Genomic DNA, 26,671 nt, shown 5'->3' on the forward strand with positions numbered 1-26,671 from the left:
AAATTATCCGAACCCTCTTTTCAACCCTTCCTAACCTAACCTCACAACTACCTCAAACATCCCCACAAAATTTTGTTCTAATATTCCCGTCAGGATTCGAATCCATGCGTTCAGCGTCAAAGGCGGACATGCAAACCTCAGCGCTACTGTGGCTTCCAGATTGTGAATGCAAAATAACAATTTTAGCCGATGTAAGAAATACGTTATAATTTTTACACCCACTACCATTGGATGAGGGTATACTAATAAATCGTATATATTTCTGAATCGTCTCGACATTCTTCGACGATCTAACCATGTCCGTCCGTCTGTCGAAATCACGATAGCGGTCGAACGCGTAAAGCTAGCCGCCTTACGCGTGCTACTTTATATTGATATAGGTTGGGTATTGCTCCTGTTCCTAAGTGGAATGTTCATAAGCAAAATTTGCAATTTGGGGATTGCAAATGGGCCATTTCGGTTCAGATTTGGGTATAGTCCTTATAAACCGATCTCACTTAAGGCTTTATTATGACTTCCAACAACTGTGCCAAGTACGGTGCAAGTCAGTCTATAACCTGATATAGCTCCCATTTTATACGATCTCTTGATTATTCTTATTCGGTTCCTTTAATTTTTGTTGGTTTGACAGAAGTTTGGTATGTCTTTGCCTAAATTTGGTTTGTATAAATTTTTAGCAAAATCCATGGTGGTGGGTTCTCAACATTCGCCCGCCCGCGATTTTGATTGACTATTTTGATGACTATTTAAGAATTTTTGTTTCATCTAGCTGTCTATGTGCATGGATATATCAAATAAAAGCTTGCCAAGTTCGGTCGGGCCGAATCTTATATTCCATCCACCATTGATCGCATTTATCAAGTTCTTTGCCCGGTATCTCTTTATAGGCAATCAAAGGATAACGTATAAAATTTGCCATGCTATTAAACCTAAAACAGGTTATGGACCGATTCAGGCCATACATGCTTTGGATGGAGACCATGGTGGAAGTCATTAAGCATAATTTCAGCCAAATCGGGAGATCGGTTTATATGGGAGCTATGTCAGGTTATGAATCGATTTAGACCTTTCTTGGCATAGTTGTTGGAAGACGAAACAAAAAACTTCATGCTAAATTTAAGCTTTATCTGCGCATTCTAGAGGCTCAAGAAGTCAAGATCCTAGATCGGCTTATATGGCAGCCATATCAGGTTATGAACCAATTTAAACCATACTTAGCACAGTTGTTGGAAGTAATAACGAAAAACCTTACGCACAATTTCAACCACATCGGATGAGAATTCCGCACTGTAAATGCTCAAGAAGTCAAGTTCCCATATCGGTTTATATGGTAGTTATATAGCATTATGAACCGATATGAACCATACTTAGCACAATTGTTGGAAGTCATAACAAAACGCTACTTGCAAATTGCAACTTTAGCCAAATCAAATAAGAATTGCACCCTCCAGTAGAAGTCAAAATCTGAGATAGGTTTATTTGGCAGCTATACAAAAACATGAACCGATTTGGCCCATTTACACTCCCAACTGACCTGCTCTAATAAGAAATATATAAGCAAAAGTTCAAGCGCCTAACTTTCGACAAACAGACGGAAGGACAGATGAATCGACATGGCTTAATCGACTTAGAACGTCAAGACGAGCAAGAATATATGTATGAGTTACAAACGGAAAGACGAAATAAATATACCCCCATTCTATGGTGGAGGGTATAAAAACAAATTTGTTTGTTCCGTATAGACTCAAAAACGGCTAAACCAATTTCTTTGAAACTCTGACAGATTGAATCGGATATCCTCTCATCATATATCTAGAGTACCACTTCACTCTAAAATAGTCGATCAATCACACAGCAGAATACTTTGTGATGTAATTAACTTAGGAACAAAAATCAGTGTAGGCTGCAATACCCCCAAAATTATAACGATTCGTTTGGCGTCATAGGGTGAGCTGTAAAACAAAGCGCCACGGTGGTCAATATAGGAACATCAAGGATATAACTCACATCAGTCAGTTTTGTCCGTTTGCCGTTTGTCCGTTAGATCGAAATATCAATTTCCGACCCTACAAAGAATATATATTTCGGATCGTCGTTAAATTCTAAGACGATTTAACTATGTCTGTGTGTCGGTCCGTCTGTCCGTCCATCTGTTGTAATCACTTTACAGCCTTCAAAAATTGAGATATTGAGTTGAAATTTGGCACGGGCTAAATCGGATCGTATTTTGATATAGCTGCTATATAGACCGATCTGGGGGTAAAGGGTCTAATGCCCATAAATGCTATTTTATTACCCGATTTTGCTGAAATTTGAAACAGTGAGTAGTTTAAGGCTTCCCGACACCTGACCGATAGACTGACCTCCCGATAAAAGGTCTGAAGCCCCTAAAAATTTTATGTTTTATCCAATATCGCAAAAATTGAAACAGTGAGTAGTTTTATGCCTGCGTTTAGATTGGGTTACAATGATGTGCATTGACAAGTGCAAAGCGTTGTGAAACAAATATGGTTCAGATCGGACTATATTTGGATATAGCTGCCATATAGACCTATCTCCCGATAAAGGGTCTGATGCCCATAAAAGCTTTATTTATTACCCGATTTGGCTGATATTTAAAACAGTGGGTTATTTTAGGCCTACCGACATCTGACCTAAATATGGTTCAGGTCGGACCGTATTTAGATATAGATGCTTTTTTTATCTGATTTCGCTGACATTTAAAACAGTGAGTACTTATAGGCCTCTAAACATCTGACCCAAATATGTTTCAGATCGAACTATATTTAGATATATCTGCCATATAAACCGTCTCCTGATAAATGGTATGAAGCCCATAAAGCTTTATTTATTAACCCATTTCGCTGAAATTTGAAACAGTGAGTAGTTTTAGGCCTCCCAACACCTGATAGATAGACCGACCTCCCGATAAAGGATCTGAAGCCCATAAAAGCTTTATGTTTTATCCAATTTCTTTGAAATTTGAAACAGTGAGTAGTTTTAGGCCTGCATTTAGATTGGGTTATAATGATGTGTATTGAAAAGTGCAAATCGTTGTGGGCCATTGTTTTATTATCTATAGGAAATTGAATGAAATTCGATGTGCTTATAATATAATGCTTACTCTACTCGGTCGTCAGTGCATTCACATTCGCGCGGACCATAGTGTTGCATTGAAAACGTCAAAGGCATGGCATATACATAAAGGGGCATGTAAACAAGTAATGTGAACATGGGGCATGTAAACAGTTGTATTCAAACAAAATAATGCAAAATATCCAAATTTATACGTTGCAAATAAGAGAATTCAAAATATACGTCAAATCAAAAATAATTCAAATTAATTCGCAACAGAAGTAGCTTCCGGAATGAATAAGAATTTAAGTGGGAATGAGATTTGGTTCCCATTTACGATGTAAGCACATAGTCATGTGGTGTATTGATGCCCACAAGTTCGATTCTCAGCATCATATAACCTTGGCGAATTCACAGGCCCTTATTTGTGACCATATTGTACGCTTTAATTGAAGATTAAGCATAAATGTTGGTACACCGAAAGAAAAATTGATACCATATGGTATCAATGATATTGATAGCAAAGCAACACCATGAATTAATGAATTAAAACAATACCGTATGGTATTTATAATGCTCTTCACATCATCCAAGCCGTACGACATTGTTTTGGTATTACTTTCTAATCGTTACCGTTGGTATACATTTTTCGTTCGGTGTAGGGGTATACTCACAGATTCAAGTTCCCCGGGTACTAGTAGCGGCCTTCTGAAAGTTGGGATATTATAACTGAACCCAGCAAGAACCACAATATCTGTGAACCGGACGATGTCAGAATGTGTACGCTGGGGGAAAGTATAACATGTTTCGTTCAGAAAAAAACTAATTGAGTTATGAACATTTGTGGTTGAAAATGCAAGGTAAAAATTTTTGTTAATCTGTGCACCGAACGTAGTCAGAATGTGAACGCTCGGGGAATGTATAGAACGTTTTCTTCACAAAAAGTCTTATTGATTTATTAACGGTTTTTGACTGATGTGATTACGTCTATTTACGCATTATAAAAAAAATGGTGACGAAGATAATACGAACACATTCCGAACAAGTGGTACTGAGTTCTGTGAGCAAAATAGTAGCGACATGTCGCTGCATCAGGATAAATTTCGCACAAGTTTGATTGCAAATTTAATTTAATGCTCCCGAAATGGGCGGAATCAACTCTGCTTCCATATTGTTGTCTTTGTTGTGTCTTACTGTTTGACTTTTGTTTGTGTTCTGACAAAGAAAAGAATCCGTTGGATTTCGCAATAATTTAATAGGCATTTTCGCTGTGAATGAGGTCAGTACTAGGCTTCAAGAACTGATGGGATCCATATTGATAAAGCCTTGTATGGTTTTTTCTAAGGGTGGAATGTATGCTTCATGGAACTTCAAAGTTGTATACAACTGTCGAATTTAAGAATCAATCGATTTCAAAGAACATAAGGACTTACAAATAAACAAATTATTTTAAAATCACCCAGCAAACTTATAACATCTTTCGAATTTTCAGTATACATGTTCAATATAAAATTTTACAACTATTTATATTCAATGTATCTTTAAAATGTGTACAAAGCTTTTAAACATGTTTATAAACCGTAAGTATATATTTGATACATCTGGCCCCTCCCAGACAAAACGTCAAATCACCTCTTCTCTAGTCATGTAAAGTAAACATTATTTAACATGCTGTCATAAAATCAACCACAACCACATTTTATACTTACAATGCTTTTTAGTTTTTCCCTTCAAAAAAATAAAAAAACGCAAGTAAAAAGGCATATAAACATTTCAATGTATTTTTGTATTGTTTATTCCATACCAAAAACTGTTCATAGCTGGCAAATGTTGCTTTATTACGACTATTTAGTAAGGTGGATGCAAAACCCCTAGCCGCTGAGGGGGCAGTGATGACTTCCCAACTTTCAGAGGGCCGCTACTATTGCCGGAGAGAGAGCAAGAAATGGCAACGCTTTTAAGTGTTTCTTTGTAGTTTTATAGAACAACATAAAATTTAACAAAAAGTGTATTTTTAAGTTGCTGTTGTTGCCGGGATTGTTCATTTTCTTCTTTTTTTTCCAGCGATCTGGCTGTTAAGTGTGTCTGTTTTTGTTGCCGTTTCTGCAAGTCATAAACATTTTAAGTATTACAACATGGCCATAAAAATGGGACATCACAAGCAAGAAAAAAATGCAGAAGTGGAAAAAAACGGCAACATGACTCAATTTTAAAGTACGTTTTATAAATCACAGATAAATATTCTATATGGACATTTTAACACAAAATAACCATAAGCAAAACTTTATAAGAAAATCATCATAAAGTAAATAGTGTACAGGAAATAATGAAAATTATTTAAAGCATCATTTTAAGTCTTGCAATTAATTGAATGTAGTTTTCTGTGATTCCTTTTAAAATTTATTTTTTGCATTGTCCCTGCAGAAAGAAATACCTTAACCAATCTGTCGTGCAGATAACGAAGTGATTTTTAAAGTTAGCATTCCTTGGCTCAGTGTCAGAGTAAAAGTTAAAGCGCAAAATGTCAGCTTCATCCGATAAAACTGGTGCTTTCTTGAAGCTCAAGAAGCAAAATAGGAGGATGGGTTTATATAGGTTATGGACTGGTTTGGACAATTCTTGGCATGGTTGTTGAAAGTCATACCAGAATAAAAACAAGTAAAAGCGTGCTAAGTTCGGCCGGGCCGAATCTTATATACCCTCCACCATGGATCGCATTTGTCGAGTTCTTTTCCCGACATCTTTTCTTCGGCAAAAAAGGATGTAAGAAAAGATTTGCTCTGCTATTAGAGCGATATCAAGATATGGTCCGGTTTGGTCTACAATCAAATTATATGTTGGAGACCTGTATAAAATGTCAGCCAATTCGAATAAGAATTGCGCCCTTTGGGGGCTCAAGAAGTAAAAGAGAGAGATGGATTTATATGGGAGCTGTATCACGCTATAGACCGATTCAGAACATAACAAACACGTATATTGATCGTTATGAGAGGATCCGTCGTACAAAATTTCAGGCAAATCGGATAATAATTGCGACATATAAAGGCTCAAAAAGTCATGATCCCAGACCGATTTATACGGAAGCTATATCAGGTTATGAAACGATTTGAACCCTATTCTATACATTTGTTGAAAGTCATAATAAAATACGTCATGGAAATTTTCAGCCAAATCGAATAGGAATTTCTCCCTCTAGAAGCTCAAGAAGTCAAGACCCAAGATCGGTTGATATGACAGCTACATCAGGTTATGGACCGATTATTTACCATACATGGCAAAGTTATTGAATATCATAACAAAACACGTCGAGCAAAATTTCATTCCAATCGGAAAGAATTGCGCCCAAGAAATCAAGATCCAAGATCGGTTTGTATGGCAGCTATATCAAAATATGAACCAATATGACCTATTTACAATCCCAAACGACCTACACTAATAAGAAGTATTTGCGCAAAATTTCAAGCACCTAGCTTTACTCCTTCGATGGTTAGCGCGCTTTCAATAGACAGACGGACGGACGGACATGGCTAGATCGACATAAAATGTTGCGACGATCAAGAACATATATACTTTATGGGGTCTCAGACGAATATTTCGAGTAGTTACAAAAAGAATGACGAAATTAGTATACCCCCATTCTATGGTGGAGGGTATAATAATGTTGTCCTAACTTTAAAGATTCGAGCTAAAGATAACTGAATTTAAGGTTGTCGGATTTTTCGACTTTAAAGAAAAATTTACTGAAATGTTTATACCCACCACCGAAGGAGGGGGGCATATTCATTTTGTCATTTCATTTGCAACATATCGAAATACCCATTTCTGGCCCCATAAAGTATATATATTCTTGATCAGCATAAAAATCTGAGACGATCTAGTTGAAATCACGCTTCAGTCTTTACAAATAGAGATATTGAGCTGAAACTTTGCACAGATCCATTTTTTTCCATAAGCAGGTTAAGTTCGAAGATGGGCTATATCGGACTATATTTTGATATAGTCCCCATATAGACCGATCCGCCGATTTTGGGTCTTAGGCCCATAAAAGCCACATTTATTATCCGATTTTGTCAAAATTGGGGTCAGTGAGTTGTGATCGGCCCATCAACATATTTTTTTTCAATTTGGCTTAGATCGGTATAGATTTGGATATAGCTGCCATATAGACTGATCTCTCGATTTAAGGTCTTGCGCCCATAAAAGGCGCATGTATAGCCCGATTATGCCAAAATTTGGGATAGTGAGTTGTGTTAGGCCCATCGACATCTTTTTAAATTTGGGTCAGATCGGTTCAGAGTTGGATAAAGCTGCCATATAGACCGATCTCTCAATTTAACGTCTTGGGCCTTTAAAAGGCGCATTTATTACCCGATTTCGCCGAAATTTGGGACAGTGAGTTGTGTTAGGCCTTTCGACATCCTCCGTCAAGTTGGCTCAGATCGGTTCAGATTTGGATATAACTGCTTTATAGAACAATCTCTCGATTTAAGGCCTTGGGGCCATGAAAAGCGCATTTATTGTCCGATGTCGCCGAAATTTGGAATAGTGAGTTGTGTTAGGCATTTCGAATTCCCCCTTAATTTGGCCCAGATCGATCAAGATTTTAATATATCTGCCATATAGACCGTTCTCTCGATTTAAGGTTTTGGGCCCATAATGTACGCATTTATTATCCGAAGTCGCCGAAATTTCGGACATTGAGTTGTAATAGGACCTTTAACATCCTACCTCAATGTTGCCCAGATCGATCCTGATTGGAATATAATTGCCATAATGACCGATCTCTCGTTTTGAGGTTTTTGATCCATAAAAGGGGCATTTATTGTCCAATGTCGCCGAAATTTGGAAAGTGAGTTAAGTTAAACCCCTCGACATACTTCTGCAATTTGGCGTAGGTCGATCAAGATTTGGATATAGCTGACATATAGACCGATCTCTCGATTTAAGGTTTTGGTCCCATAAAGTGCGCATTTATTGTCCGATGTCGATGAAATTTGGAATAGTGAGTTGTATTAGGCCCTTCGAATTCTCGTTAAGTTTGGCCCAGATCGATCAAGATTTTAATATAGCTGCCATATAGACTGGTCTCTCGATTTAAAGTTTTGAGGCCATAAAAGGCGCATTTACTGTCCGATGTCGACGAAATTTGGAACAGTGAGTTGAGTTAGGCCCAGATCGGTCCAGATATGGATATAGCTGCCATATAGATCGGTCTCTCGATTTAAGGTTTTGGGCCCATAAAAGGCGCATTCATTGTATGATGACGCCGAAATATGGGACAGTGTGTTGTGTTAAGACCTTCGACTTTCTCCTTTTATTTTACTCAGATCGGTCTAGATTTGGATTTAGCTACCGATATCTCGATTTAAAGTCTAGGCCACATAAAAGGCTCATTTATAATCCGATTTCACTGAAATTTGACACATTGACTTATGTTAGGCTTTTCGACATCCGTGTCGTATATGGTTCAGATCGGTTCATTTTTAGATATAGCTACGAAAAAGGTCAATATTTTGTTATACACAATTGAACAATGACTTGTACTTTTTAGTATTTCGTCCAAATCGGAACACATTTCGATAAAGCTGCTATGTGGGCATAAATTACGTATTTTTCACGGGATTTTGACGAAATATGGTTTATATACCGAGGTGGTGGGTATCTATAGTTCGGCCGGCCGAACTAAACACCTCTTTTCTTATTTTTTTACTTTGCCTCTTATTTTTAAAAACAATCTTTTCAGAAAGCTAAAAATATTGTTGAATATTAGGAAATGGCCTTTGGACAAGGGCAATGTTGTATCTCACTTTAAGACACTGAAAAGCTTTACAAATAGTAGCGTGTTTAAATTTTTATATTTTTTAATTTAAAGATTCTAAGTTTAAAAGGAAAATGTGCTACATCCGGTGTGCATTTGAAAAGTGCAAAGCAGAAAAATTCATTATTTGAAATAATAAGTAGAGGAATTGGAGCACACTGTAAAAATTAGTAGTGGTATACTGAAAACATTTTGTCCTAACTTTAAAGATTCGAGTCAATTATTAGCAAACTTAGTTTAGGGATAATCAATTTTCCAATTTTTTAAGAAATCAATCCCTTTGGTAAAAAATATTTTGCTTCATATTAAGAAATTTTTAATTTAAATGGTAAGTAAGTAAATCCTTAAATTAACGTCTTGTTATTAAAGCCAAAAACCTAAAATGAAGGTTAAAATATCATGGAAAATTAAGAAATTGACTTTGAGACAGGACAACAGTCTACCTTAGTTAAAGACGCAAAATAGCCTTAAAATATGTTTGATTTTTTTTAGGTTAAGAGGCTAAGTTGAAAAAAAGAACTGTTCAAAAAATTATAATTGGGCGGTTAACCATGAAGTAAAATAAACTGTCTTGGTGGCTAAATGCTGTGAATTCAAAAGTCAAAGTGGGTATAGAAAAAATCACCGTTTTATAATTTATATTCTTCAAATCTGTTTTATAAAAGGTGATTTATTAGCTATTATCTTTTTGGCAACACTGGTTCGAACAGCTCACGCACGTTTCGTGTTTTGTTTCACTGTCAAACATCTTCAGTTTGGTCTATAATTTACAAAAAAACAACGCTTGCAAATTATTGAATTTTATTATCAAAATGCATGCGCTTCTTCCATTTTACGACGAAGCTCATTTTTGGTTCAATGAGTATGTAAATAAGCAGAATTTTCGATTTTAAAGTGAAGATCAGCTACAATAGAAGCATTGCAAGAGCTACCAATGCACCCATAAAAAGTCAAAGTTTGTTTGGCCGTGTCATCATTGGACCGTACTTCTTCAAAGATAATGCGAATCGTAACGTAACAGTAAATGGTGAGCGCTACCGTGAGATGATATCCTACTTTAGATTGCCAAAGATCTAGACTTGCATTTCATGTGGTTTCATCAAGGTGGTGCCACATGCCACGCAGCGTATTTAACAATGGACTTATTGAGAGGCGAGTTCGGTGAACATTTTATTTCACGTTCGGCACCGGTCAATTAGCCTCCTAGATCGTGAGATTTAACGGCTTTAGACTAATATTTTCGGGGCTATGTTGAAGCTCATGTCTATACAGACAAGCCCGCTTCAATTGACGCATTGGAAGACAACATTGAAGCATATATTCGCGAGGAATCGGCCGAAATGTTGGAAAGAGTATGCCAAAATTGGACTAAGCGGATGAACCATTTGAGGCAAGGTCACGGTCAATTATATGTACCGTACTATCGATTCAAATAAAGAATTAATTCATTATTCTGAATCGTATGTTTTTTTTTTTCAAAAATCTTTCCTATAGCTTTTAAAAAAATCACACTTTATTTGTGTTTTCATCTTTGTTAAACTGCTTTGTTGCTTATGTGTGTAATATAGGATTAAATAAAACATCTTTTTAAGCATTTGACATTTAGTTTTATTGCAAAATCAAAACAAATATAACAAGTAGAAAGGCATTAAGTTTAGCCGGGCCTTGGATACCCACCATCTCGGGTATGCATAATTTATGCACCCATTGCATCTATATTGAACTATGGTCCGATTTGGACCAAATTCGGCACAGACATTGAAGGGTCTAATAAAAAACAAATAAAAGCGTGCTAAGTTCGGCCGGGCCGAATCTTATATACCCTCCACCATGGATCGCATTTGTCGAGTTCTTTTCCCGGCATCTCTTCTTAGGCAAAACAGGATATAAGAAAAGATTTGCTCTGCTATTAGAGCGATATCAAGATATGGTCCGGTTTGGACCACAATTAAATTATATGTTGGAGACCTGTGTAAAATGTCAGCCAATTCGAATAAGAATTGCGCTCTTTGTGAGCTCAAAAAGCAAAATAGAGAGATCGATTTATATGGGAGCTGTATCAGCCTATAGACCAATTCAGACCATAATAAACACCTATGTTAATGATCGTGAGAGAATCCGTCGTACAAAATTTCAGTCAAATCGGATAATAATTGCGACCTCTAGAGGCTCAAGAAGTCAAGATCCCAGATCGGTTTATATGGCAGCTATATCAGGTTATGGACCGATTTGAACCATACTTGGCACAGTTGTTGGATATCATAACAAAACACGTTGGATAAGAATTGCGCACTCTAGAGGCTCAAGAAGTCAAGACCCCAGATCGGTTTATATGGCAGCTATATCAGGTTATGAACCGACTTGTACTTTATTTGACATAGATGTTGAAAATAACAATAAAAAACGTCTTGCGAAATTTCAGCCAAATCGGATAGAAATTGCGCCCTCTAGAGACTCAAGAAGTCAAGTCCCCAGATCTGTTTATATGACAGCTATATCAGGTTATAAACCGATTTGAACCATATTTGGCAGAGTTATTGGATATCATAACAAAATACTACGTGCCAAAATTCATTTAAATTGGATAAGAATTGCGCCCTCTAGAGGCTCAAGAAGTCAAGACCCAAGATCGGTTTATATGGCAGCTATATCAAAACATGGACCGATATTGTCCATTTACAATACCAACCGACCTACACTAATAAGAAGTATTTGTGCAAAATTTTAAGCGGCTAGCTTTACTCCTTCGGAAGTTAGCGTGCTTTCGACAGACAGACGGACGGACGGACGGACGGACAGACGGACGGACGGACAGACGGACGGACGGACAGACGGACGGACAGACGGACGGACATAGCTAGATCGACATAAAATTTCACGACCATCAAGAATATATATACTTTATGGGGTCTCCGACGAATATTTCGAGTAGTTACAATCAGAATGACGAAATTAGTATACCCCCCATCTTATGGTGGAGGGTATAAAAAGGTTACCGTTTTGTAGAACAAAATGCACCTGTTATGGCGCAAAGACTTTAATCGAGAGATGGGTCTATATGGCAGCTATATCCACCGATTGAATTTGGACTTAAATAAATAGGTTTTTCGAAAAAATTCGTAAAATAGTTATACGAAATCATGTTAAATTAAGCAAGTCAAAAGGCGTTAAGTTCGGCTGGGCCAAACTTTGGATACTCACCACCTCGGGTATATATGTAAACCACCTTTCGTCATAAGCCGGTGAAAATGCATAATATATGCCCCCATAGCCGCTTTATCAAAATATGGTCCGATTTGGACCACATTTGACATTGATATTGAGTGGTTATTAGGGTTTACACAAATCATTGTTCAATTTTGTTGAACAATATATTGGTTATTTTGGTAGCCATATCCAAATATAGACCGATCTGAACCATGTACGACACTGATGTTGAAGAGCCTAACATAAGTCACTGTGTCAAATTTCTGCGAAAACGGATTATAAATGTGCCTTTTATGGGGCAAAGACTTTAAATCGAGAGATCGGTCTGAAAAAAATTGCCGAAGAGCCTAACGCAAATCACTTTTACAAATTTCGGACAACAAATGCGCTTTTAATGGGCCCAATACTTAAATCGAGAGATCGGTCTATATGGCAGCTATATCAAATCTCGACCGATCTGAGAAAAATTGAAGAAGAATGTTAAAGGACCTTACATAACTCGCTGTCCCAAATTTCAGCAAAATCGGACAATAAATGCGCTTTTTTTTTGGACCAAAGGCCTTAAATCGAGAGATCCGTCTATATAGCAGCTATATCCAAATCTGAACCGATCTGAGCCAAATTGAAGAAGGATGTCGAGTGGCCTAACACAACTTACTATCCTTAATTTCAGTTAAATCGGATAATAAATGTGGCTTTTATGGGCCTAAGACCCTTAATCGGCGGGTCGGTCTATATGGGGGCTATATCAAGATAAAGTCCGATATAGCCCATATTCGAACTTAACCTACTTATGGACAAAAAAGAATCTGTGCAAAAATTTGAGCTCATTATCTCTATATTTAAAGACTGTAGCGTGATTTCAACAGACAGACGGACCGACATGGCTAGATCGTCTTAGATTTTTTTGCTGATCAAGAATATATATACTTTATAGGGTCGGAAATGGATATTTCGATATGTTGCAAACGGAATGACAAAATGAAAATACCTCTATCCTGAAATGGTGGGTATAAAAAATATCTAAATATGCATTAAGACACTCATTTAGACGTCTGTTAATTATAAGTATAGATTAATTTATAGTGATTTCGGTGTTTAATTTTACAAATTGAATTCTGAATTTAATTTTAAATTGAATTTGGGTTTACAAATTGAATTCTAACAGTAATTGGTTCCTGTACTGTGAACATGTTTTTCAATAAATTGATAAACATTTCCAATTGACTCTCATTATATTGAGAATATCAATTAGCTCAAAATCAGTAAGAAAAGGTTTTTGGAAAAAAAAAACATTAGGCGTAATTCTTTTAGTGCTGAGCAACGATCTAGGAAATGCCGTATATCTTAATTTTCTTCTTTATTGCACATTGAGCACCTCGGGTTTGTGTGTATATATATATATCATCCTGTGTAACATAATCAATGAAGTACGATCCATCGAAAGCAGGTTCTAGTTTGCTGTGGAATCGCTTTGAGTTATTGACTTTCGTGAGCGCTTCGTTCATCAGATTTGTAGGCATGTTTTGTAGAAGGTGTTGTATTTTTTGTCTCCAAGCCAGATTTGGTGAGAAATCTACCATGCTATATATCTGTTAGGTCATTGAGATGATTTTTCCAATATATTTCATATGACATAATTTTCTTTGCCAGTATTTTGCGAAGTCTTTCGTCTTCATGGTCGTACGAAATTCGGGTTATGAAGTTCATATGGTTGTGCGAAGTAAAAATATGTCCACTTTCGATACTGGTTTCTAACATCAGAATGTATGTGGGGACAAAGCTTGGCATTCTTAAAACTTTATCAAGAAAATAGCGTCAGTTTATTAATTTCATCGAAATGAGCGAATTCCCATATCTGTGACCCATATTATTGTATTGATCTACATACTGTATGGAATAAATTCCATTTGGCTTTTAAGGATAGTGGCAGTTTATTAATTTCATCGAAACGAGAGAATCCCCATATCTGTGACACATATTATTGTACTTATCTACATACTGCATGTAATAATTTCCATTTTGCTATTAAAGGTACATTTGGTTTTGATAGGAAGCATTTCCATGTCGTGCTTATGCTATTTTTTGCCATCTGATTCCTTTCCTGCATTTGTTTCCTGTGGGATAGTTTTGGCGTGAATATCAATCATAAGTAGGAATATTCGGATGTGATCGTAATCCTGTTTCCGTTAGAAAACTAGTTTTTTTTCTTGCAAATCGCTCCACATTTACGAAATATCATAATATTTGACTTTTGCATATTAAATTCCATATTCAAGAATACTCCTCTGGTTTACTTATCATTCGTTGTAAAACGTGTATTTCATCTGCTAAAATAACAGCGTACATCAGTATTCGGATACTCAATTCATCCACAAAGATACCTCCAACACTGAATTCATATAAATCATTGAGGTTAATAGCAAACAAAGAGGGGATAGGAGACAACATTGTTTTACGACCGCACCTGTACCAAAGTCTCTTGAAAGCTCTTTCCCTATCCAAACCGAAAAAACCGTTTTTTCATAAATATTTTCTATAAATTGAACTACCTTTATTGAATTACGCATATTGTGCAACATATATATCAACTATTTTCGTGAAACTCGGTCGAATGTAGCTTTGAAGTCTATAAAAAATGCATGTTTTTTTATTCCTGTGTCAGTTCAAATGTATTATTGACGATAAGTTAAACATGTTGTCGGCAGTAGAATAGTAGTTTCTCCTGAAGACAGCTTGGTATTCGTTTATCTTTCCATACTGGTCGAAACAATTTTTCAACCTCTCCGTGATAATAGCCAACATTATTAGTAGACATTTCATAAATGATATCTAGAATTGCCTATAAAAAGGAGGCTCCTTATTATTGAGCTTAAAGTTAAAGAATAGGGCAGCACTGATTGATATGTGAGAAGTTTTCCCCTGTTCCGTAATGGAATGTTCATGGACATTGATAAGTATACCTTTACGAACACTGTATAAACTAAAAATATTTTGTTATACAGGGGGATCCATATAGTTGTACAGCTAAGAACCTCTCCGCTTGTAATATTAATTAGTTTCTTGATTTTAATAAAGAGCCAAATATGTGAGAAGTTTGCCCCCTGCATTTACACCATTTCTGTGATAAGTATACCAATCGATTCAGATTCTCTTTCTGATTCAATTTAGCTATATCCGCCTGTCTGTCTGTCCGTCTGTCCGTCTGTCAGTCCGTCTGCCCATGTTAACATGTGTACAAACTACAGGTCGTAATTTTCATTCGATAGTCTCCAAATTTGATATGGGCATATTTTTCGGCTTAGAGACGAAGCCTATTGAAATTAGAAAAAAATCGGTTCAGATTTGGATATAGATTCCATATATATGTCCGATTTGCAGTAATAATGCAATAAAATTGTCATTTGTTAACCGATTCTCTCGAAATTTCTTTCTCATGACTCTCAATATTACTGGTGAATTTCATAGATAAAAATTAATTTGAGTATTTTTTTGTTTGTTTGTGTGTTTCTTATAGACTCAGAAAAAGGTTAAACCGATCTTCTTGAAATTTTCACAGATGGTGCATAATGATCCCGTGGTGAAAATAGGGTACTACATTTCTATACCCTACACCACTACTGTGGTATCAAAACATGGACCGATTTGGCCCATTTACAATACCAACCGACCTACACTAATAAAAAGTATTTGTGCAAAATTTCAAGCGGCTAGCTTTAACCTTCGAAAGTTAGCGTGCTTTTGACGGACGGACGGACATGGCTAGTTGGACTTAAAATGTCACGACGATGAAGAATATATATACTTTATGGGGTCTTAGACGCATATTTAGAGGAGTTACAAACCGAATGACGAAATTAGTATACCTCCATTCTATGGTGGAGGGTATAAAAACATTCTAATAAATTGGTTTATTGAGTTGATAACCTCTAGCTGGATCGACTTAGAATGTCAAGACGATTAAGAATATGTATACCTTATGGGGTCTGGGGTAAATATTGCTAGGTGTTACAAAGGGAATGTATATATTAATATACCCAACCCTGTCGGTGGCTGGGTTTAAAATAGGATATAGGATATGCGATATGGATCGCATTTTTAAAGTTTTTTTGAATGATGGTGGTTAGGCAATAAATAGAAAAGAATTACTTTTCATAGTTGCTCAAGAAGTCAAATCGAGAACTAGGCTATGAGATCTAGGTAAGGGTACGATTCCTGGTTATGCTTGGCACGAATGTTGAAAGTCACAGTAGAAATTAATGTGCGACATTTCAGCTAAATCGAGCAGGAATTGCGCCCACTCCGGTCATATCGTCATATCGATGGATTGGTTTGTTTAGGCGCTATATCCAAATCTGAACCGATATGGCCCATTTGCAATACCCAACGACCAAAAACAGTAAGAAGTATGTGTGCAAACGTTCATGTTAATAGCTTCACCCGTTCGAGCACTATCGTGATTTCCACGTACGGACGGACGAACATGGGTAAATCAACTTAGAATGTCGAGAGGATCAAGAATATATATACTCCATAGGGTCCCAGATCAATATTTCGATGTGTAACAAATAGAATTACTGGATAAGTATACTACCATCCAATGGTGGAGGGTATAATAGTGAAATTGAGAGTCATCTGTGAAGTTATATGGGAATCGTAATTCGAAAGGGATGTTTGTGTACGTTAGGTTAGGTTTAAGTGGTAGTGTGCAATCAAACCAAACGTTTTCGTCCATTGTGATACCAGAGGAACGGGAAAAAAGATGTCTTCTAAATCTACTTTGAATCATCCAGATAGCTTTAAAAAGCCTAACAGCTTGCGAATCTTCAAATTCGCTAATTTAGACAAATTCCCAAGGAAATGGGAACCTAAAGTGGAACTCATTCTGTTTGCCACAACACAGCAGATCTTATGTAGTCTCTTCTTCCTCGACGTCCTCACAGCTTCTTCAGAAGTCACTACTTGCAGCTTTCCAACTATTAGTGACTGAGATGTCCGTCCTAGTCAACATTCGTTGCTGGCCAATTCCTTAAGACTTAGCTAAGATCTCGCTAGAAGCATGACTACAAATTCCAGTTCTCCTGGAAATCAGTGTGGTCTTCAGTGCGGTTGTGATGCATAAAGAAGCCATTCTTTGGATCCGAATGATTAATTCCTACCGACTTACATGAATAAGAAGTTTTTTTCCTTTATTTATCCTTCAAGGTAAAGCACAATTTTCCACCTTGCTCTATCTTGATATGCCTCTTTTCTTCCCATGACATATTATTCATTTTAGAGCTTATTTATCAACTGATCTTCTCAAAATTTTCCTCAATGTATTTTCTTACTATATATGAATTTTGGTAGAAATCGATTCTCAATTAGATATAGCTCCATACATATGTATCGTCCATACATATGTATCGTCCAATTTACATTTATAAGGACTAAGTAGCTGTATAAGTAGCGCATACCGGAACGATCAAGAAACCGATAGAAAGATCATGTGGTGGGAGACACTTCTAAACTCGATGTCAGGGTATTAGAAGGAGTACAGAAGATCGAGGCGCTTGACACGCTATTCTACGATCGGCTAATGGAACAAATGATCTATCATAGTCAATTTATGTAAGTAATTAGCCACAACTTTCGGCCAAACTTTATGAAATTTGTCATTACTGGATATTATACTCTTCTGTGGATACGTGGATATTACGTAATTTCAATTAAAGTGGGTACAAGTTTCAGCATCGCTTTAAGATATATAAATGTAATAGTAGTTACATTAATTTTGTACGAATATGCCCGAAATTTTATACGCCGAAATCGGTTTAAGTTTACACATAGTGTTTTTTTTTATTGATATCGTCCAAATTATGGTTATAAGGCAGGTGGGGGATATAATATATGTGGCACTGTGTAGTGTGCAAGGGTCTAGTCTGAGCAAAACTCCACATAAATGTCTATAGATGAAACAAAACGGCATGGCACGCATATTTCACCGGCCTTATTGCTCGTCGGATGGGGGGGATCTTGCCAATGTTCATCGTTTAATTTTACCAACTACCAGCTTTAATGTTAATGCGTGCACGAATGATAGCAAAACCAAAACAAAAGAAAGTCAGATAGAATAGACAAATACACAAAGTATAAGGGGGGTCACAACACCAGAGGATCTATTTCCGACATCATTCGATCGGCTGTGCTAAGGTGTAAGCTGCACAGCATGGCACAGCATGCCCTCCCTTCCTGTTTACCGAAAGCATCCAAAGAAATCGCTTCTTGGTTGGTAACCCATAATATTTACCCTACCTTCCTTTACCGACCCTACAAATCAAACTCAAAGGTTTGGGCTTACTCCATATTTAACAAATTCATTAAATTTATTAAGAAAAAGTTCATTATCAAATCCGGTCGCTCACTATAGAGATGAATCACATCATACTTTAAAAACAGACAAAAAAAAATATAATAAAAGAAATATTAAAGTCAAGGCTAACAACCAATTTTTTTGTATATCTAAATTGATCCTTTAATTTACTAAAATTATTTTCATAACTCTAAAAAAAAACTAATCATTTAAATTAAATCTCAAAACTTAACAAGAAGGGTTAAAAAAAAACACGGCATGAAAAAAAAAATATTTATATAATATATCAAATAAGAATCAATAGGCGAGTTTATTTGAATTCATAGCACGGCAGAAAAAAAACTAAATCGGCTGTGAAACAAACTTCATTTAAAAGGCTCATTATGAAAAAAATGATATGTAGCTGTGTGAGTGTATTTCCATTTGTACTTCTGTTAAAGTAAAACAGCTGTGAGTGCATTGACCCCTTTTTTCCCATACTTCATTTTTTTCCTCTAATCACACATACATCAACACAACCCACTCGGTTGTATAAAACGAAAAACTAATTTTAAATCGCGAAGTTTTGACTAATATGCAGCCAAATTTCAATAAAAATGGTATCAAATGTAAAAACAATATTTTATAGGCATACTGGGCTAGATATGTCAATGATCAAAAGGCACAAAACGTACATTCATATAAAAAATATTGCCAAAAAAAATGTATCAAAGCTATTTCAATCGAAGCAGTGCTTTTCAGACCCAAGAACATTTTCTGAGAGTCTTGTTAACAGCGAATCAACATAGTTAACAGAGGTTCCAATAGCATGTTAACACTTTAGCATTGACATATCCACCAGCACAGAATCAGATATATATGTATATGCAGGATATTTAACTGAACAAACACAAACAGATCATCTGAAAGTTGCCAACTTGCAAAAATTCCAATTTAAAAATTATGGGGGAAGATTTAAAACATTTTTAAATTAATTTAAAAGAAAAAAATTATTTAATTTGACAAAAATTACCTGAGAGAGGTAACGGCATCTCTCTCACTCTCCGAAAAAAAATAAATCTGTTTGGCTTTGCTCAGTGGTAGTATAACAGTTTGCACTTACTTGGTTTTTGTTGGAGCTCCCACGTTGAAAGGCCTTTCGAGGGGTGAGGGGTTATTAAAACAAACCAGCAAACTCCAGCCAATTGCAAGTTTTTAACAAAGTACGCGGCATACACAAAAAATCACTTTTTTCAATATAGTCTTTAACATTTGATACGATTCACTCTATCGGTTTTTTTTATATTCGCCTTTTTCTAAAACATTGGATTGCCAAACTACTTTTACCAAAAAAAACTCTCAATTAGGCATTAACTTTTTGTTTCACTTCCGATTCGGTTCTCCATCTCTGCCTTACAAATGAGCAAAAATTAAACTATATAACACTTGAGGCAAATTACATGGGCAAAAATACGGAGAAATAATTATTTTTTTAAGGTCTTTTTTTTTAGCAAGTTACAAAACCTAAGAATTAGCACGCAAGAGTTTTTTTTTCCTTTTCGAGAGTGATTTTTCAACCAAAACGCGTTTGTTTCGATTCCCGAAAAACAAAAACTAAATGAGTTGCACCAATCCCGACGGCTCTTTTTTTTTCTTGTACTTGAAACCAAGACAAACGATCCATTTAAAACACCAGAATCCACTGATCAAAAAAAATGAAAAGACTTTTGTTAGACTCTCTCAGGCAGCCAAATCTGCACAGCAGAAACAGAGAAATCCATATGAGCACAGGGAAAGGGGGAATCCTAGAATCAGAGAAACAAGGCCCACAGAACAATGAGTTCTCAAAAGAAATTGAGAAATTGTTTAGAAAAAATGCAACCTTACCAAATGTATTAATCCAGGAGTTAAATGATCACAGGGGACCAACACTCCAGCTTTGGGGATAAAACCCTCAGCAAAAAGAAAATGCAGGAAACCAACACTTGCAACAATTATTTACCCGCGATTTTATAAATAAACATCGATTCTGCAGGACAATAAAAAAATAAAAATTGAGGAGAACTGCCACCAACAAAAAAAAAATTTAATCCCTTTTTTACTAAAGCAAGGATAACGCTTTTACACTTTTAAAGAATCTCAAGTCCTTTACGACACAAAAACTTAAACTTTTGGGTGCACACGGTTGCAAGGTTGGAGCAAAATGGATCTCAATTCAGTCTGCTACCACCTTTTGTAGCCTTGACCTAAACAATGGGGCAAATTGCTGAATTACTACCACAAATTAAAATTCTCAAAACCAAAAATGTCTTCTTTTACATACATGCCACAAATACAATAATAATCCATTTGTGAGTGTATGGGAACTCCAATGCGAAAGAAAAGCTACAAAGAACATAGAAAAGAAGTTAACATTCACCACTATGGCTAAGGGGAAATTATAGCAACTTTTCAATATGGAGACAAAGTGCTCTAAACCTATGATTTGGTCGGACTTATATGTGTGGATGTTAACAACCAAAACCATTTTCCACCTTATCCAATAGTTGTCCAAAAAAAGAAAACCAAAAGGAAAAAAAATTAAACAACTCATTTGAGCTTTGATGTGATCAAATGATCAAAAAAAAGAAACCAAATGAAATGAAACAAACAAAAAAAAAAATAAATAAATAAAAAATATAAATGTATAAAGAAACACTGCTGCCGGTATTCGAACTCACGCTCACCGGTTCGTAGGCTGTAACTCTTCCCCTAGGCTACCGCCTATGATGCGTCTCTGTTAGCTAAGTGATTATAACACATGATCACACTAAGCTTTGAATCATCAACAGCGGTCAATGTAAGTGAATCCAACTGTAACAGTGCTACAAGGAAGAAGAAGAAGAAAAACAGCATAGGCAAAGCTCCAAATATGTTCCAATAAGGGAACAACATGAGACAAGCAATCACAACAACAAAAATACTCTAGCATCCACATTGTATGTTAACTCGCGTTGGGGTTGGAAAAAAAACAGGAATGTCCATATCTATTATCAGGCGGGCCAATTCCAAGAAATATATTCATATTGGGTACATCGACATGCGCCACTACAAATACCCCCCGCCAAAATCAGGCTTAATGGACAAATTGGAGATTAAGTCTGATACCGCATGGAGATGTAATCTATTGCCTCATATCTTTTGCATGATATGTACCAACCAACTTGCCTTGAAGATCTTCAAGTTCATAATAACAAGTACCAATTCTACGACGAACCCTGCATTTAATAAACGTAGGTGCAAGTTTAGCATTGTATCCTTTTTCAAAACTGCTTTGGCTAAAATTTCGCCTGTACACCTCTTGACCAACATTATATGACACTTCACGCGAACGTAGGTTGTATTGTCTTTCATTACGATCATGTTGCACTCTCATCACATTAGCAGCTTTAGATCTAACAACATCAAAGGTGTCCGATCTATTAAATTGTATCGCCCTATCCTCTAAAGCATTCAGTTTTCTTAGCAGTTGGTAAATAGAACCATTAGTCACCATATTTTGACCAAAAACCATAAAATAAGGGGAAGTCCCAATGGCAGTATGTACTGTCGAACGCAAAGCACACGAGATAAGGATGGTGGAACCTCCGTGGTTAAAAAAAAAAATAACTCTTTGCAATTTGAAGTCTGAACAAAGAATAATTTTTATTTTCATTTTAAATCTTAAAGAAAACTAAGTTACAATATAATAAATGATGATTAAAGTAAAAGCTAGATTTCTTGGAATTATACAATAAAAGTTACAAAACAATTTCTTATTAATTAGTTGGTGTTCTTATTGCTAACAATGATATTGGTTATATGAGACAAATATATTTATTGGTTATTCAGCGTTAATTATGACCTAAATCAATAGGTTAACGTTCTCGGTGGTTTTGGTGGAGATAATAAGGTGGGTGTCGTAACTGGTTTTGGTGGAGACAATAAGGTGGGTGTCGTAACTCCTCCCCCCTTAAGATAGAGCGACGGCCACAATGAAGATGTTGTGGTCGGAGTGATAGGCTGTGGAGGTGGAAAGTGGTGTTTGTACGTATTTTTTCGTTTAATGACAATGATGAGTATGGTAATGACTACTATTGTGCATACTAATGTTGTTGTTGTTGTGACTGAGTGAACTGTTGTAGTGGTTATTTCCAGGTTGCTAATTCTGTTGTTGGTTAGAAAGTTGAAATCCTCGAGTTTTTGAAGACTAAGTATTTCGATTGTGGAGTTTACGGAAATGTTGCTGTTTGGTAACGGGGGTATGTGGAGTTGATCCCAATATGCATCGGTATCATCGTGGTATGTTATACCATTTATTGAGACGTCACAGTTCTGGAAACGCACAAGGGCTGTGTCTTTTACTGTGAGAGTTTTGATACTGCAAGTAGAATTTATTAGTGTCTCTGGTGAGTGTATAAAAAGTATTAGGTTTTGTTCCACTTGTGTGATCGATTCCCTTTTTCCAACGTCACTAATTGGGCAATTTGCTTCTTTATTGTTTATTAAGTTTCCAATACATAACGAGTATTTGGTTTCTTCCTGTCGGATCGGTATACCGCAATAATATGTTCCTTCGATCGATGGGCAAAGTGTTTTGTGATGGTGTGTGGAATTTTCATTAAACAATATATATGGTTCTGTTATTATTAACTTAGTTATGTTTATTGGTAAAGGAATTATGTGGTATAGAAAATAGTCTTCTTCAGAGACATTCGGTACAAGAATATTAAAAATGATATTTGTTTCATTGTAGTAGGCTTGCATGCCTAGCATTTCATAAATATTTTCGATAGATCTGACTTCAATATTTTTTTGTTTTAATTTGACTTCTATGTTTTCGAGTTCTTCCGGGCTGAGGAGGAATCTTGAAATTATATTTAGTTTTGACAGAACTACTGCCTCAGCTATGTTTGTTAAGTGGTGTGTTAGAAGGTCGATGTTGTAGTTTATCTGGTTGAGGTATTGTGTTTGTAATAGTATGTCCTCTTCCTGTTTTATTTTATTAGTTGTGCTCAACATGTATCTTTCTATTGTGTGCTGTTCGTTATTTATGTGGGATGTTATGTTATTGAATCTTTCAATCATTTTAAAGTTGATTGAATGTTCGTGTGAAAGTGTATATGTAACGTTGTTTAGGTTTGAGTAAATGTTTTCTATCTGTTGATTTATTGTTCTAGCGTCTTGGTCATCCATGTTACCCGTTATGAATTTAATCACGGAACCTAGTCCATTTATTAGCCCTCTTCTCTGTCTTTTAATTGGGTATAATGCTAAAAACTTGGTCTTTAATTCTGCAAGTTTTAGCTTAGTTATTCTTACGATGTTAGGTTCAAATATATGTTTCTCGAAAAGGTCAAGATTGTATTCTATAACGTCAATGTTTGTTTTGTAGTTTTCAAGATTAATGATGTGAATAAAGCTGTTGAGATTTGTGACGAATCTTGCGGGGCCTAAACGCAGTGGTAAAATGCTTTGGTGTGTTGGCAAGTTGTGTACCTCGATTATTTGTGCCTGAATTGAAGGAATTCTAAAAGTGAAAGATTAGTGTTAGTTTGTGTGAGAAGAGCGTGAGGGTAGTTCTGGTCAATGTTCTATCCCTAGTATATATTCATTTTAATTTACTGAATTATTGTTTATTTGTTTATTTATGTACTAAACATGTAGTAATAGTATAGGACATTTCTTTTTCTTTTTGCAAAGGCTATAATAATTCTTGATACAATTAAAATTTTAGTTTTTATTTATTTATTTATTTATTTATTTTTTTTTTTTTTTTTTTTTTTTTTTTTTATGTTGTTTCCTTAATCTACATTTATGTAATTTCTTTTGCCCTTTAGTAAGAATGGTAAATTTGCCATCTTTTTCAACTGTTTGCTTTGAATATCTAGGCGTCAATTTGTTTCTTCTTGATTCTTTCCTGAAAACGATTTGGCCATCAGTGACGTCTTCAGGATCCTCTCTAGAATCATTCAGGTTTTCGATTCTTGTCTTTGTTGTGTCTCGGACATGTTTTTGAATTTCGGGGTATAGTTCGTCAAGGAAAGTATTTAGTTTCGTTAAATAGTCATGTTCGTTTGAAAAATTTAATGTCTTCATGAATTTGTATGGTCGTCCAAAAAATAACTCGTAGGGTGTGTGTTTGGTCGTGGAATGAATAGCGTTATTGTACGTTATCAATGTTTCAGACAGTATTTCCTCGTGTTCTGTTGAGAATCCCTTTTCCTTTCTCTTAGATAGTATTAGTCTGTATATTTCAGTAAGTGTGGAGTGTAACCTTTCTACAGGTGAATTACTGCTAGTCTGTTGGAAAGATGTAAAGTGTAATTCTATTTGGAATTGTCTGCAGAAATCTTTGAAGATGTTTGCAACGAATTCGGAGCCTTGGTCACAGACAACCATTTTGGGTATACCAAAGGAACTAATAAAATTCTTGAATGCTTTAAGAACCGTAATACTATTCCTGCAACTAAGTGCGTATCCGCAAGCAAATTTGGAACATTTGTCTATGACAGTCAGTATTTGATTATTGTTAATACTGTAGAGATCGATATGAAGTATTTCCAGGGGTTTTAATGGTGTTTCTGGAACTAAAAATTTCAGTTTTGGGGGATTCCTATCATATTTAAAGGTCTTACACTTCTCGCAATGGTTCAGTGTTTTGGTGATCTTATCTTTCATATTTAAGAAATAATATTTCCTCTTAAGGTGAGACAATGTCTCATTTATGCCTCTATGATTCGATCGTTCGTGGTAGTCGCGAATTATTTCCTCTTGTTTCTCCTCAGTCATTATGTCCTCAAGAATTTCGGTACACCTAATGAGACGGAATGTCTTAGCTTGTGAAAAATATTTGGAATAAGTCAACTGTACTATTGCAAAGATTTCATCATTCGTGTAAATAGCCGTCTGCTTATTGGGGGGAAAGTATTCCTTAAATATGTCTAGCATGATTCCTTCGTTGAACTGCTCTCTACGCAAAATTCTCCTCTGTCTATTCCTAAAAATGTTCTCTATGGTCATGGGTGACCCTGTGCGATCCCTTTCGAAAATCACCTGTAGGTTGAATTCATTTAAAGGTCTCTCTGAAATGGGAATACCGTCATTCAAATTTTCGTCCGCGCTATGAATTGTGCTTGTGTTGTTGAAAAGTTCTTGTCTATTTTCTTCCAATGGTTCATTTATCTTTACTCGACTAAGAGCATCAGCGTTCGTGTTAAGCTTCCCTTTTTTATAGACAATCTCATAGTCGTATTCCTCCAATTTTAGTCGCCATCTAATCAATTTGGAGTTTGGTTCTTTCAGGTTCATTACCCAGGTGAGGGGTCTGTGATCTGTAAAAATTTTGAACTTTCTTCCAAAAAGGTACGGGCGGAAATACTTCACTGCCCAAACTATTGCCAGTAATTCCCTTTCTATTGTCGAATAATTGCATTCGCTCTGTGAGAGGGTGCGGCTCGCGAAACAAATTGGCTTGTCTCTACCTATATTACCCTGTGACAAAACAGCTCCCAATGCAATATTGCTAGCGTCTGTTGTGAGAATGAAGGGTTTAGTAAAGTCGGGATGCTGAAGGATGGGATCGTTCATCAGTAAATTTTTACATGTCTCAAATGCCTCGCTATACTTCTGGTCTATCTGGATGGTTGCTCCCTTTTTCAGGCATTGGGTGAGTGGTTTAGTGAGTTTGGCCAAATCTTTAATAAATTTGCGATAGTAACCCACGAGTCCAAGGAATGCCTTAATTTCCGTACGTGTCTTAGGTAATGGAAAATTTTTTATGGCATCGATCTTCGCCGGATTGGGTTTTATACCTTCAGAATTTATAATGTGCCCCAGGAAGGAGATCTCCTTTCTAAGAAACTCACATTTATCCATTTGGATCTTAAAATTGGCTTCCCTAAGTCTTCTGAATACCTGCGTTATACCCTCCAGGTGTTCTTGTAGTGAAGTGGAATATATGATTATATCATCTAGGTATACAAGGCATACCTTCCCTATGAGATCTTTTAGGATATTGTCCATTACCCGTTGGAAAGTGCTTGGGGCATTTTTTAGCCCGAAAGGCATTCTAGTAAACTCATAGTGCCCATTTTCCACGGTAAATGCCGTTTTCTGAATATGTCTAGGGTCCATCTCAATCTGGTGGAAACCGCTAGCTAGATCAAGGGTGGTGAAGTACATGCATCTGCCCAGTTTATCCAATATCTCATTTATATTTG

The 26,671-nt window shown here is 36.1% G+C and overlaps 2 protein-coding genes across 2 annotated transcripts in view; both read right to left on the reverse strand.

The window, feature by feature from the left end:
* LOC106088824 (uncharacterized) overlaps nt 1-26,671 on the reverse strand; it is a 381,905-nt gene that overhangs the window by 313,855 nt on the left and 41,379 nt on the right. The window lies entirely within an intron of this gene.
* Nucleotides 22,182-24,057, reverse strand: LOC131996387 (uncharacterized). The gene is made up of 2 exons (XM_059366032.1): nt 22,557-24,057; nt 22,182-22,472 (listed from the first exon to the last, which is right to left on the reverse strand). The coding sequence occupies exons 1-2, from the start codon at nt 23,643-23,645 to the stop codon at nt 22,320-22,322; spliced, it is 1,242 nt and encodes a 413-aa protein (XP_059222015.1). The 5' UTR covers nt 23,646-24,057; the 3' UTR covers nt 22,182-22,319.

Source organism: Stomoxys calcitrans, chromosome 3 (genome assembly GCF_963082655.1).
Source record: "Stomoxys calcitrans chromosome 3, idStoCalc2.1, whole genome shotgun sequence".
NCBI classification, from domain to species: Eukaryota; Metazoa; Arthropoda; class Insecta; order Diptera; family Muscidae; genus Stomoxys; species Stomoxys calcitrans.

What these genes read in the sequence shown, in the direction of transcription:
- LOC131996387 (XM_059366032.1), bottom strand. Translation starts at nt 23,645, where the DNA reads ATGGATGACCAAGACGCTAGAACAATAAATCAACAGATAGAAAACATT. An exon ending in TCACAACAACAACAACATTA is followed by an intron (nt 22,473 to 22,556) that starts GTATGCACAATA and finishes CCACCTCCACAG; the next exon opens with CCTATCACTCCGACCACAAC.